Source organism: Embiotoca jacksoni, unplaced genomic scaffold (genome assembly GCF_022577435.1).
Source record: "Embiotoca jacksoni isolate LCO1_2020_lvr unplaced genomic scaffold, fEmbJac1.0.p SCAF_3, whole genome shotgun sequence".
Lineage (NCBI taxonomy): Eukaryota > Metazoa > Chordata > Actinopteri > Embiotocidae > Embiotoca > Embiotoca jacksoni.
In genome coordinates this window covers 17,084,224-17,098,531 of record NW_027185381.1, presented here as the reverse complement: position 1 = coordinate 17,098,531, position 14,308 = coordinate 17,084,224, and the positions used below count along the sequence as shown (strand labels likewise).

At 39.9% G+C, this 14,308-nt stretch overlaps 1 protein-coding gene across 8 annotated transcripts in view; it reads left to right on the top strand.

Annotated features, from left to right (window-relative positions):
• The window catches only part of shank3a (SH3 and multiple ankyrin repeat domains 3a), a 149,663-nt gene that overhangs the window by 112,893 nt on the left and 22,462 nt on the right, over nt 1-14,308 (top strand). For all 8 annotated transcript variants that reach the window (XR_011178931.1, XR_011178932.1, XR_011178933.1 and 5 more), the window contains one exon: nt 13,918-13,993. Coding sequence is in view for 5 of the 8 variants with exons in the window: in XM_069162858.1 (XP_069018959.1) it covers nt 13,918-13,993 (76 nt within the window). In the remaining 3 variants the exon portion in view is untranslated. The remainder of the gene's footprint in view (nt 1-13,917; nt 13,994-14,308) is intronic.

Here is a 14,308-nt window from a genome sequence, read left to right as displayed (position 1 = left end):
CCGGGCAAAACCCCACAGGAGACAGCTCTGCACAGACGCAACAACATGTTACATGACTGAGAGATAAATAGAGAGGCTTGATGAAATATGGAAAGATAGATTAACTGACTTATTAATGAATCATGTCAGTTGGGGAGATGAGTGTTCCTGGAGCATCAGGACAAAGAGACAGATAAAGGACAGCCGAGGACACACAAACCAGAAGATGTTCTCAAAGTCCTTGGTGACAGGGAGTTACATAAAAAAAAGAGATTGAAAGTGAAGATTAAATAATGCCATTTTTGATATCGCAGCATATTTTTCCTTTGCTTTAACTAAATAGGATGAATTCTGTAGTGGTGGGCGGTGCATTTTTTATTTGCTGGTAGTAGTGAGCGAAGAGCAATTATGCTGTATGTGTGAAGCCTGTTCTTTAAACTCGTCACCCTCCCATGAAAATGAGGGCAAGGACATCAGTTGCTGATCAGCCTTTTTTTTATTAAAGAAAATGTCTTGGCATCTGTTTTGCTGGTGTCAGCTCTCTTACTTTATTTCATTTTTTAAAGTAATTAGCAATATACCAGGTAGAAAAAGATAGAATCTTTAGAATGTTAAAATGTTGAGTGTGTGCTTCTGGATAAGCATTTTTATTAGCAGATGTACAAAGACAAAATGTAGTGTATACACTGTACAGTACATACCATGTTCTCATGAGAGCGATACATTATGATTTCAGCTATAGGTTAGTCCGCTAAAAGCGGATTGACCTGGCAGCTTCAACCCTTTTTCTTTCTTTTCCCTTTTATCCGCCATCCCTTTACCTTTCTTTCTGTCCTCCATCATCTCTGTATTTCTTCTTCTTCCAACTGTGTGTTCTATGTCTTTTATGTTATCAGCATTTCAAGGACAGGTCCCATCTTTACCCTTCATAAATTGAATGTCACCCTAGAACGATGAATATGAATGTTTCTGTGTGTTAACAAGGCCAGTCACACCGAAGACATGTTGGTAACACCTTCTTTCTTATCACACCTTTCCCTCTGCTCGCTGCAGGAGACAAGAAATCACTGTTATTTTTCACCTTTTATTTTTATACCTTCATATAAACCTTGTGTGCTTAAGGCTTAAGAAGTGCTTTGTGGCACCTCGACCAGAAGCTGTGAGATGAAGAAAAAAATGCATCAAATTGCATCCTTTATAAAGCAACAGCTCCTTACCAGGTTTAACATACAAAAAATAACTATAGTTTTTTTCAATATTATGTTTTTTAATAAGAACTATGTTTTCACAAAATAACTTTTATTGATTATATTGGATGGAGTTGTTAGTTTAGAAAAATAATCCTCTTCTGCTGTGACCGTGGTGATATACAGTGCATCCGGAAAGTATTCACAGCGCTTCACTTTTTCCACATTTTGTTATGTTACAGCCTTATTCCAAAATGGATTAAATAAAAAAAAAAATTCCTCAAAATTCTTCACACAATACCACATCATGATAACGTGAAAAACGTTTTTTTTGAAAATTTTGCAACTCTATTAAAAATTAAAAAATTAAAAAAATCACATGTACATAAGTATTCACAGCCTTTGCCATGACACTCAAAATTGAGCTCAGGTGCATCCTGTTTCCACTGATCATCCTTGAGATGTTTCTGCAACTTGATTGGAGTCCACCTGTGGTAAATTCAGTTGATTGGACATGATATGGAAAGGCACAAACCTGTGTATATAAGGTCCCACAGTTGACAGTGCATGTCAGAGCACAAACCAAGCCATGAAGTCCAAGGAATTGTCTGTAGACCTCCGAGACAGGATTGTATCGAGGCACAGATCTGGGGAAGGGTACAGAAAAAAATTCTGCAGCATTGAAGGTCCCAATGAGCACAGTGGCCTCCATCATCAAGAAGGGCCTTAGTCAGGGAGGTGACCAAGAACCCGATGGTCACTCTGACAGAGCTCCAGCGTTGCTCCATGAAGAGAGGAGAACCTTTCAGAAGGACAACCATCTCTGCAGCACTCCACCAAGCAGGCCTGTATGGTAGAGTGGCCAGACGGAAGCCACTCCTCAGTAAAAGGCACATGACAGCCCCCCTGGAGTTTGCCAAAAGGCACCTGAAGGACTGTCAGACCATGAGAAACTAAATTCTCTGGTCTGATGAAACAAAGATTGAACTCTTTGGAGTGAATGCCAAGCGTCATGTCTGGAGGAAACCAGGCACCGCTCATCACCTGGCCAATACCATCCCTACAGTGAAGCATGGTGGTGGCAGCATCATGCTGTGGGGATGTTTTTCAGCGGCAGGAGCTGGGAGACTAGTCAGGATGGAGGGAAAGATGAATGCAGCAATGTACAGAGACATCCTTGATGAAAACCTGCTCCAGAGCGCTCTGGACCTCAGACTGGGGCGAAGGTTCATCTTCCAACAGGACAACGACCCGAAGCACACAGCCAAGATAACAAAGGAGTGTCTTTGGGACGACTCTGTGAATGTCTTTGAGAGGCCCAGCCAGAGCCCAGACTTGAACCCGATTGAACATCTCTGGAGAGATCTGAAAATGACTGTGCACCGACACCCCCCATCCAACCTGATGGAGCTTGAGAGGTCTTGCAAAGAAGAATGGGAGAAACTGCCCAAAAATAGGTGCCAAGCTTGTAGCATCATACTCAAAAAGACTTGAGGCTGTAATTTCTGCCAAAGGTGCTTCAACAAAGCACTGAGCAAAGGCTGTGAATACTTATGTACGTGTTATATTTGCGTTCTTTATTTTGAATAGATTTGCTAAAATTTTAAACAAACTTTTTTTACTTTGTCATTATGGGGTATTGTGTGTAGAATTTTGAGGAAAGAAATTAATTTGATCCATTTTGGAATAAGGCTGTAACATAATGTGGAAAAAGTGTAGCGCTGTGAATACTTTCCGGATGCACTGTAGACAAGTTGAGCATTAGTCATTTAGAAGGGAGGCTACTTAATTGATATAATCCATATAAATGTTGTGTTCTGTCGAAATGTCAAGAATAAAGTTAAAATTATAGTTTCAGAATAAAATAATATTTTAAAATTAAAGTTGAACTTAAACTGTTTCATCACCAAACTGAACAGCACCAGCGGGACAACCATTCACACACCCGAGCGGCATTCCACGCTGACAGTTTTTGACACAATAATCTAAACTACTTGCTTTGCACATGCGATACAAGATGCCTTGTAAAGATGAACTACTGCAATTTAGAATCGATTTTAGTAACGAGGAAATTGTTTCTCTTTTAGTGCATAAATACAGTTTGATAATAAGTATGTGGAAACCACATGAACCTGGAGGAAGTAGCCGCATTTGTGCCGACCCAAATAGCTGGAAATGGACAGATTAATGTGTATCGGTGGTTACACCTGCACACAATACAAAGAGGATATGTTGTACTACAAGATACAATAAGACAATTAATTGTTGTTTGACCCTGAAAGTATAGAGCTCAGGCGAGACACCGTCTGACACGCTGGCATCACCGCAACAGAGGTCCAAACGTGCTTCCTTTGCTTCTTAACAAATTAGACTTTATTCCCAACATTTCGACTTCATTCACGAGATATGATTTCAGCTTTCTTTTCTCGACATTTACACTTTACTGTCAAAAACGCAAAATAAGAAAAAATCTTCTTCCTCTAATATTTTGTTCTCAATCTGGCCCTAATACTTCGTCGTAAATTTGAAATAGTCATTTAAGTATAAAAATCACACATTTTTCTTTGACCCTCTGGTGTGTTTTCTTCCCTTAACAAGCCTCCTTAGGCTCTCATGGCCATCTTGTCCATCTTTTGTTGTGATTATTGATAGCAGGAATTCTACATTTAATGTACTTCAGTGTGTATTCTTCCAATCTGTAATTTAAGTGTTCTCAGGTTAAACTGTGCAGCTCATAAAGTAACATTAAAGCATTTACCTTTCAATAACAAACTAATTTTAGTTAACTTCTCTTATGGTTTCATAAATTAGTCTGTATAGGATCAGACTCCAAATTACAGAGAGATTTTAGTCAGCTTCTTTCTGGTGACGACTTGTAAAATACAGTCGTAAATGCTGACATGATGGGAAAGCGCATGTGCATGCGAATGGACAGGCTTTTTTACACTTGTAAGCAGATAGATTAGCATAACCAACTAATCCATTTTATTAGAGAGAGAGAGAGAGAGAGAGAGAGAGAGAGAGAGAGAGATAATAAACCACAGGTAGGAAGACATGTCTTTGGTATTAAAATTTAGCCGAGTCGGTGTTATGGACTGGCAGTTCAAGAGGAGTCCTGCTATTCAAACCTGTAAAAAACCCTGCAGCGACATATCTTAAGGTGTGAGTGTGTGCGTGGGTGTTGTGTTTGTTTGTTCGCTTCAGAGTGATGGCCACTATCTGTACTTTTCATCAGAAGTCAGTCGAGTGTGTTGAGCCATCTTTCTCTCTGGAGGACAGATCCATATCAAATCATAATGGATGGCAATGCTATTTGAACAGTGAATCAAAGCTGAAGCAGGTCTGGCAGTGGAGCAGAGACATATCGCATTTGACAGGGGCTGCACTAGATGACAACAGGTCACACACACACACACATGCGTGCATGTGTGCACGCATAACAATAAACAAGCACATGCACACATGGCCAGGTTACTGCATTCTCTGACAATCTACACTGTTTCACAATGTCATGGCCGCTTTCACACAATATTCACCTGTAGTTGGTGTTTGTCCAGTAATCTGTAGACTCTGATAGTGGAATGACTTTATTTACATAAACTCTTTCACTGCCATGACTTAACAACTACTGTGTTTCACCATCGCAGGGTGTCACACCTAAAAAGGTGGCAACATAAGCATAATTTACCTGCTAGAGCAGTAAAACATGCAACAACAGTAAAAGCGTGCCTCTCAGCATGCCTGGCCGGCAATCTTTAATGTTATTATTTCTGTTTTTTTGTTGTTTTTTTTGTTTACATTTGGGTAATAAAGAAGTTACAGGAGAATAAGGGAGAGTGAGAATAGGAATGGTATAAATCACTAGAACCACCACAGTGCTTGCTTTTGCTGTGTTTCAGTGAGCTTTAAAGCAAAAAGTAACATGCTGTACATCATACAGCTGAGTTGACAGTGCTCTCTGTTAACACTTGAGGGAATATCTAAAGCATAAAGCTACTGATTCAATCAGTGATCATGATGATTCAGTACAGTTCGGCTTGAGGACATTTATTCCTCCTGAGCGCTCCTGTTTCCCTTCCTTCCAACAGTATGTGTTTGTGTGTCTGTTTGAGTGCATCTCAACGTGTCTTGACCTTGACTCAAAGGTGTGTTGTGGCGAGCCCTAACAGTGTTTGAAGAGCTTGTACAGGAGGGGCTTCTTGTTGTCTGTATATGAGTAAATTATTCAAGGCTTCTTCCACTTTGACAGAACTGAGGTATTTATAGGCGTTGGTCGCTGCCTCTGACACTTACACAGAAACAACGAGCTCTCTGAAGGCTCTTCAACAAACCAACCAATTCTGAGGGAGAGGAGGAGGAAGACAGCAGGAAGGCAGCAGAAAAGCAGATATGTGAAATATTCCTGGAGTTGTTTGCTCGAGGCTGAAACAGAATAGGACATTAAGGCCAGAGACAGTGACACACAGTTTCTGTGCTACTCATCCCGGAAGTCTTATTTCATTGTTAAAAAGAGGAAAACTGGGAGTCCTTCAATGGGAATATGGTGCTGAGGAATTTTTCAATAGCAAAATGGATGTTTCAGGAGTGCTTTTAATCGTCTCAAGGTGAAGATGAGAGGGAGGCCAGGTCTTCTCAGTGAGTCCAGCTGGGAGACAGACAAGTGGCAGGATGGAGAGACAACCTACCTGTCAAAGTCTTAGAGGAGGATGAAAAGAGAGTTGAAAAATGGACTGTTGTCCAGTCATGGTGTCAGATCTGCCCGTGATGTGTAGCAGGGTAGGTGAAGTGGTAACAGTCGTGAAGGCAGAGCAAACCATCTCAATGTGTCATGACCTGTACTGGGGTGAGTCCCGCCACACTCTGCACTGTTCAGCACGCTGACTGGATGCCTCACAGTGCGAGTAATGTTAAAATGGGATCTTATAGGACCTAAAATAGTTTTTTGTAAAAGTAAAAAACTTGCAATGTGACTCAGCGTAAAGCATAATGTAGTAGAAGAGCAGTGTCTGTCTGCAAGCATAACATTTTTTCCATTTTTAGAAGAGGAGGATGTTTGTTTCTACACATTTAACTGTGACTGAGGGCTTGATTCAGAGCAATAAAAAAGAAACACATTGTATTTGGAGAGTATTTGACTATTTATAAATATTATATAAATATTTTACAGAGAAGAACTGTACCTAATGTCCACTTACTGTAATGATCAAAGGTTTTAGCATTTGTCCAGTTTTTCTTTGTTATGGCTTTTGTTTCCCTGCACTTCATCACCCCACCCTGCTCCACAAATAGAAAGCTTTTTTGTTTTATTCTTGAAACAAAAATGTGAATTTCTATTTGAAGATTCTCACTGGTGTTTCTCTTTTTAATACCGTGTGTCATGTTTATCAAATAATTGCCACTACTCCAGCAACCTTCTGTTGTGCTTAATGAAATGAGAGGGCAGATCTGGCCTTTCAACTTGTTGGGCCTTAGCAAGATGTTCAGCTCTCACCCTTGATCATTTTGATGAAGTCTTCTCTCTTCGTGCTGGCATTGTTAGATCTCATCTCTTATTCTATTTTATTAAAAGCTTGTCTCCCTAACCAATCGTTAGTACTTGAACTATGATCAAAGCGCCTTGTTAGACTGAGACTGTCCATCCTAAAAGGATGTCGTTGAGTTTATATCCAGACGCAGTCTCTGGCCTCACTTACTCCCTTTATTTTCTCATCTCTTCTCTTCTTGGACTCTATGGTGTGAAACAGTTAGTCTTGGTTTTTTAAGGCTCGAACCTGAAGTCAGCTAATTCACCAGAAAAATGACAGCGCTGGTCATTCATTCAAACAAATGAAACAACTTCTGTTTGCATTTGTTGACCTATATCCTCCAGTAAATATTTACTGTCCTTCAGTAGCAAATGTGTAAGTAGTGTGACATTACTATGAAAACTCATGAGGAGAAGGTCAAGGCAGGAGGTCAAAGCTATAATCCTCAAGATTTTCCACCCATACGTACCATAGTAACAAAGAGTTTAATTCTATAGGTCCCATAAAGAGCAACCTGTTCACGGTGCAGCCAAACAGAAACACGGTCTTTTAAAGAAGTAGGTCAAAATTGACTGCATCTGATCTCTTGTTTTCTTGTTTGAAAATGATCATTGTCCCGATTTGTTGACTTTTTATGAATGATTGTGATCAGCGCAAACCATGGTAAGACTGTCTCATGTGGTTGCTTATGCCTGAGAGGAGCTAGTTTGTATAGCTTTTGGTCCAACCTCAGCTGTGTTTACAGTAAAGCTATTTGACCACTCAAAACATTGTTCTCATGGAGTGCAATGAAGTCATTAGCAGTAACTTACAGCTCTAACAAGGTAAAAAACAGCAGCAAACAATGAAGCTGCAATCAATGAGATAGAAATTCTCTGAATTACATGCAAGCATCATTTCTTGTGATTTCGTCATGTGTGTCAAGGCAACTTGAATTCAGAACTGGAAAGGTGGACTCCTCCACGATGAAAGAAAACTGCTACATAGACAGGAATTTAAATTCATCATTGAAGAAAAAATCCAGACCATATATTACCAAAAAGTGAGTTTTAGTCGATAAAATGTCAAGGATTACAACTTAAAAATACAAATTTAACCATGGACATGACAGCTCAGAAAATTATGATGTGAATGAATTGTTTCTAGAACTGCCATATGGAATGTTTTGGAAAACGCCATAAGGACTATCTTGGTGTCCATTTGCCTCTCGTCATCTATTGCCCTGCTCAATCTTTAGTCTTCTATTGAATCGATCATCTCTGTCTGTCTTTTCTCGCTTTCAACACCCTCCTCTTTTAATTAAGCAATTAGGATAACGTACATTCATCCTATTATGTCCATGTGTTGCAGAACATTTTGGTTGTGTGTCACACAAATATCAAAGGTATGTGTACATATAGTCCAAATCTCCTTTGATGTTGAACACTATCCTGGAGCTGCAATCCTTGTGCATGATTTACTTGAATTCACTGTATGTACAGACCAGATGAAGATTAAATTGATACAGAGCCTGCTTTTAGTCATTCTTTTGTACTGAGTTTTCTTTTCCTTCACTGTCCTCTCTATCACACTGTCACATTGTGAGCATGACTAATTTCATCCAGTAATGAAAAAAAGAATTCCTTTTTTATTAAAGTCTTATTCAAAATCACATTTAGACACACAGGCAGATGAAGAGGGAAAAAGATGAAGACATTGGTGTGTCCTCTGTCCTATGTGCAAGATGGGTTAGCCTTGTATCCACCTGCACGCTTCAGCAACTCCCTGTTGGATCTGTGGAACGACAGGCACATTGCGTGACAGCACAAAAGAGAAAGAAAGAAAAGATGATTCTGCCTCTATTTTTCTTTTCTTTTTCCCACCATCTCCTCACAGGCTGTGTGGCTCTTTAGAAGTTGTGACACAAAAAGAGTCTAGCATTGTTGTGATTAATTTAAACCGCTGTTTTGGAATTCAAGGTGTAGGAAGCCATCTGAGTTTACTACACCTCCCTGCGTAGTCCTCTATCCACTGGGCTTTGGAGGTGAACACACAATATGGATATAAGGAGGCAGAGAGAGAGAGAGAGAGAGAGAGAGAGAGAGCGGGAGAAAAGGATAGAGGGGATGAGTGGGGATGTGGAAGGAAAGAATTAAAAAGTCAATGAGGCTCACTTGATAAGTTTGTGTGGATGTGTGTCCTTGTTTGTGCGCAGCTCTTATCAGTGGTAAAACAGCGTAGGTTAATTCTCATTCAGCAGGGTTCAGAGACTGCGTGTGTGTGTGTGTGTGTGTGTGTGTGTGTGTGTGTGTGTGTGTGTGTGTGTGTGTGTGTGTGTGTGTGTGTGTGTGTGTGTGTGTGTGTGTGTGTGTGTGTGTGTGTGTGAGATGTGGCTCCTGCGTCCTTCAGACAAGGACAGCGAAGGTGTTACGATCTGTCCAGAATGGAGAATCACCGTGGGCCAAGAAAGAGATGTATACAACCGAGCTCTGAGATGTAGCGCGTTAAAAAAGTGACAGAAAGCATGAAGTCTGGCTTGATATGCTAAATATGCTTTCATCTCGATTATGGCACGCTGTGTTGACAGCAGCAAGGAGCGTCAAACAGCTTATTCGCACATTTTAATGGATGACTTATCGCTCATAACACATAGAAACAAAACCTTTCCATCAATACCACAGGAAGATTGCAGATCAAACAGATCATTTATCTGTGGTACTTAGTGAAAATCTCTGCTCTTTGTAAATTCCAGGGTACTACAAGGGAAAAATAACATTTTAATGTTGAGCTATAATTTTAGGTATTTTTTACATAAAACCAAAAGTATGTGCAAAAGAAAAAAAATTCTAATCATGTGGTTCAGGGAGGACAAACCTGACCTTGTGTGAGAGTAGAAAGAGCTGTTTTGTGGTACTGTTACAATGGGTTGCAAAATTAAAAAAAAAAAATTGACCTCATGAACCTTTTATATTCACTGTGGAAAGTACTTTAACAAATCTTCTTTGAATTAACTACTTTAGTATTTTTGTTGGCAGTGCTGCAGCTGTACGGTAGCTATTAAGACATGTTTCTGGTTTGGCAATTTTGATTGAAGTCTTTTATTTAGGCGTATTTTAAGATGAAAGAATGAGTGCTAGTTTTTAGAAGTAGTTCTCACGAAAAAATATGAGGCAGGGGGATCCTTCTCAGCTTTTGGGTTTGAAGCACAGAAGTTGTTTGTTTCGCACCTCTGATCAGTTGCATATTCGCTTCACTTAAAGCACACAGTGTTGCATCTTCAATGCTGTATCACGTTCACAACACTTTATCATTCTGAATGTGAGGTTTTTAACCCTTTCTGCAAGTCTCCTGCATTGTTGTTTTAGTACGATGTTAATTCCTTAAAAGCAACTCAGGTTCACTTGCCTGTCGAAATCGGATTTGTTAGACAGTGACCGCTGCCATTCGAACTGCGGTCTGTATCAGATAATTGTACTGAGACAACGTGTAGAGCTGGATCTATTCCCAGGTGAACCCTGGTGTGCTTTGTTTGTAGTGTGAGCATAAAGTAGGTCAGTCACCTGCTTATATGATACAAACAAACAAAACTCACGTGATTTTAGAGGCTGTGATGGTAACTATGTGCGCCACGGGTTATACTGTCTCTGATTCTATCTGTACCTCCATATCGATGACAAATAAAGTCCATCACTATTTTAAATTATCCTCACACCCATGCTTTTCTTAATATGATGTTCTCTTAAAACAAAAACAAAAAAACGTTTTTCTTTCAAGTCTGTGTATAGTGATAAGAAATAATTCAAGATTGGTCCCTGAAAATTGTGTAATGAGTTACTTTTCAGACTATATGGTTTCTTGCTTGCAACTCTTTTGTTTGTCATGATCGTGAACCCTAAATTACGGTGGCCCTGAAGGTCAAATGCAAAAATGATTCACAGAACACAAACATTTCAGAAAACACAAAACCATTTAAAAAAAACACAAAGATATTTCAAAAAACACAAAAATGTTTCACAAAAGTAAAAGGGTAGGACAACACATGCTATTTGTGTTTTTAATCATAGTTTGTATCTAAAATTGGACTTACAGGCTCTGTAAAATGAGGCCATGGACCAGCTCCATAGACTGCCATTCAACTTCTCATAAACTGTTCAGTCAATAAAATGTTCAAAAGTTTTCTGTATATCATTCGCTAAATTCACTCTTCCAGATTAGTGTTCTGGCCGTCCATCTGAAAATTATTCCATCATTAATCCTAAAATAATCTTCAAAAAGCTTGGGTTTTGGGGGGGGGCATGTTTGTTTGATTGGCAGGCCTGTGATGCAGTCAGGTTACAGCTATCGGTGGGCGGGAAATTGTATCACCGGGTTTCCAATCAGATCGAGTCAGATCCCTCGTTCTCTCCCCCCTAGCTCACCCAAATATGGTCACTATCGGCTCCAAACCGTTTGGGACTAGCAAGGTAGCGCCGGACAAATTCCGAACTCGAGGCTTCATAACAGCCTTTCACAAACCAACGGGTGACATCACTGCTGGTTGCTGCTGGGACCTAATACAAGATTTCCCTAATTGGATTTATACTGTATAATGATATAAGCCTTTACCTACAGTGGATGCCCTTTGTCATGTCTCTTGTACCCTGCTTTTGTGTGTGTGTGTGTGTGTGTGTGTGTGTGTGTGTGTGTGTGTGTGTGTGTGTGTGTGTGTGTGTGTGTGTGATATATGGACGTGGAGCTGAGGTTATCTGTGATATCAGGGCCCTGCCTTTAGATGCTCCTGGGCTGTACAAAATACATGACAGTTGTGATGAATGAGCTGAATTTTACACTTTTAGACTATATCTCCACACACACTTTCATCCACACACGTACTGAACGTACACCAATGCATATACCGTACACACAATACTGTCAGTGCATACATTGACTTTCACTAACTCCCAAAATTATTTAGCTCTTTGGCTGATTTTCTTTTTTCATGTACGTTGTATTTTTTTGAAGTGAGGGCTTTTTGATGATGTGGGAGGTTGAATAAACGTGTGTGTGTGTGTGTGTGTGTGTGTGTGTGTGTGTGTGTGTGTGTGTGTGTGTGTGTGTGTGTGTGTGTGTGTGTGCGTGTGTGTGTGAGAAAGCCCAGTGACAGCTGTTAAAGACAGAATACTGTATAAGTGAGCAGAAGAAGAGAAGTGCTGGCTCATCCATAACTTTCTCCCCAAATATCCCCTCATTTTTCATTACTACTTCCCTTAAACAACCAGTGCTAACAAATGTATTTCCTGCCCAGACCAGCTCTCCCATCACCTTTCTTTCCCCTTACTTCCACTGATAGAATCTGATTGAATTCCCCACTCAACTTAATTTTGATAAAGAAATCTCAACTTCTTACAGTGTTTATTGATCCATATTTTTTTTACACCGTACAGTTATATCGTGAGGTGTTAAAGGAAATTCAAAAAGAAGTGGCTGGGCCTCCTTGTCCTTCAGAGAAAGGTGAAGAAACCTGTCTGATTGGAAAGACGTGATAGTGACACCACCTGTCTTCTTTTTTCTTAGTTGTATCTTTCACCTGAACTGAAAAAGACAAACACTCACTATTCCTGACATACATCTTCCTGTGACTGAGGTTTGTGTGCTAAGGGAGGAGGAACGTCATGTGTTTGCAATTATTCTGAAACAAATGAATGTGTAAAAATCAGAGCGATTGAGATTCACATGGCACGGCTTTTGTATAATGAAAGCCTGTGCACAGGCAAACAAGATTATAATTGCAAGGCAGAGGAGGAAAAGGAGGGGGAAGGTGTGAGAGGAAGAACAGAGGCTGATGGGTCGAAGTTAAGTGAAATCAAGAACATGGAGCGGACTGCTGAATCCCTTTTCGCCCTTCTGTTGTCACCAAGTGTCGGTGGATGCAGTTGTCAGAGTTTGGAGTTGTTCTCAGCTGACAGTCTGTCACTCGTACAGTCAGATGGACATGATGAAGTGGATTTTAGGACGCCGGCCACTTCAAATCTGCTCACTTACTTTGATCTTGCTTCTATTTTTTTCCCCCATGTCTCTTCTCTCTCATATACAGGATCTCTGAAACACCTTTATCTGTTGCCCCTATTAGATGACAGACAGTAAAGTCCCGGGAAAGAGAGGAGCAGCTGGACATGTGACCAAGTTTACAACGCAGACTCATGGCAGCATGCTGTGTGTCTCACATCACCACCACTCACAGCTTTGCCCAATTAAGAGTTTCTGTGTGGCCTCAAAGGGTCATGTGGTGTGCAGTCAGCAGATGTTTAGTGGAGATGCAGTGTGTATTATTTGGATGCGGAGAGGGCATCGATCTCTATCAGCACTCCCACAGGAAAAATCCACATATTGACAGAGACCACACACATATACTGTCCCCAAACATACAGACACACACTATATCAACTGAGCTCCCATTCTAAAGCATTTGCCTTTAAAAGAAACACTTAAAAAGGCAGAATTATGCAATTATTTTACCGTTTCAAAAGCAAAGAATTACCATGGAACAATTAGACTCTGGTAGGTTATGATAAATGAAGCATGTTAATGATAATTACTTCTCTGTGGTAGCTTAATTCCTCTTTGTGCTCACTGAATTAGATTATTGCTGACATTTTTACACTAACATTTGAAGAACTGGGGCAGACAGAGCCCTGACATTTTTGGAATTTTGTGGATTTGTAAAAGCACAATTTAGTATAATCCAAAAAAATAACAACTGTGTACTGTGTAGTCCATTCCTGGGACATTTTTAGTTTCAGGTCATTCACTGAATTCAGGGGTAAAGTGATGAAAGAATACAATTTACTGGCAAATGTGGCTGACCTTGCTTTCAAAACACGCCACTGCTCTTACAATATAAGGCTAATCATAGATTACTATGAATTACTATGAAAAACAGGCATCAATTGCTGATTTTAGTATGCACTATTCTGTGAGGATAATACCTTTTTGTATAGATAAATTAAAATCAGGCAGGTTTTTATTTTTCAGTTTTTGTATTTTTTCCAAATTGAGGTGTGCCCATACATACAAAAATATGATCTTATTTACAGATCAGTAGACATTTAAACTTAAATACACTACCATGTTTCAACACAATGTGAAAACCTTTTTGTTTTATTTTTTAGCCATTAAAGATGTGTTGCTTACAAGACAATGGGGGGTAGTATGCAAAAGTTCTGTCTTGTTTGATTCAATTTAAAAGTAATTGTTTTCATCTTTTACAGAGACTCGGGAGGACCGCACAAAGAGACTGTTCCGACACTACACTGTGGGATCCTACGACAACTTCACCTCATACAGGTACAGATTCTTTCTCTGAGCTATGCATACTACAACAATGAGTAGATCATGTGTAGTAATGTAGACTGTAATGCACTGACTCTATTGGTCCCATCACAGACCACCTCCCTGCCTTAACAGGGTTAAAGAAGTCCATGTGTAAAGGTGATATAGTGCTATGGAACTGCTTCCATCTAAAGGCAGGAAGGTGCCATTGCACTCAGTGTAGATTCTAAAATGCATATTACATAACTCAGTGTTTATCTGTATGTATGGGTGTGCACTATGAATACAGATGGGCATACTCTAAATGCATTCATGTGGGCGCATTCATAT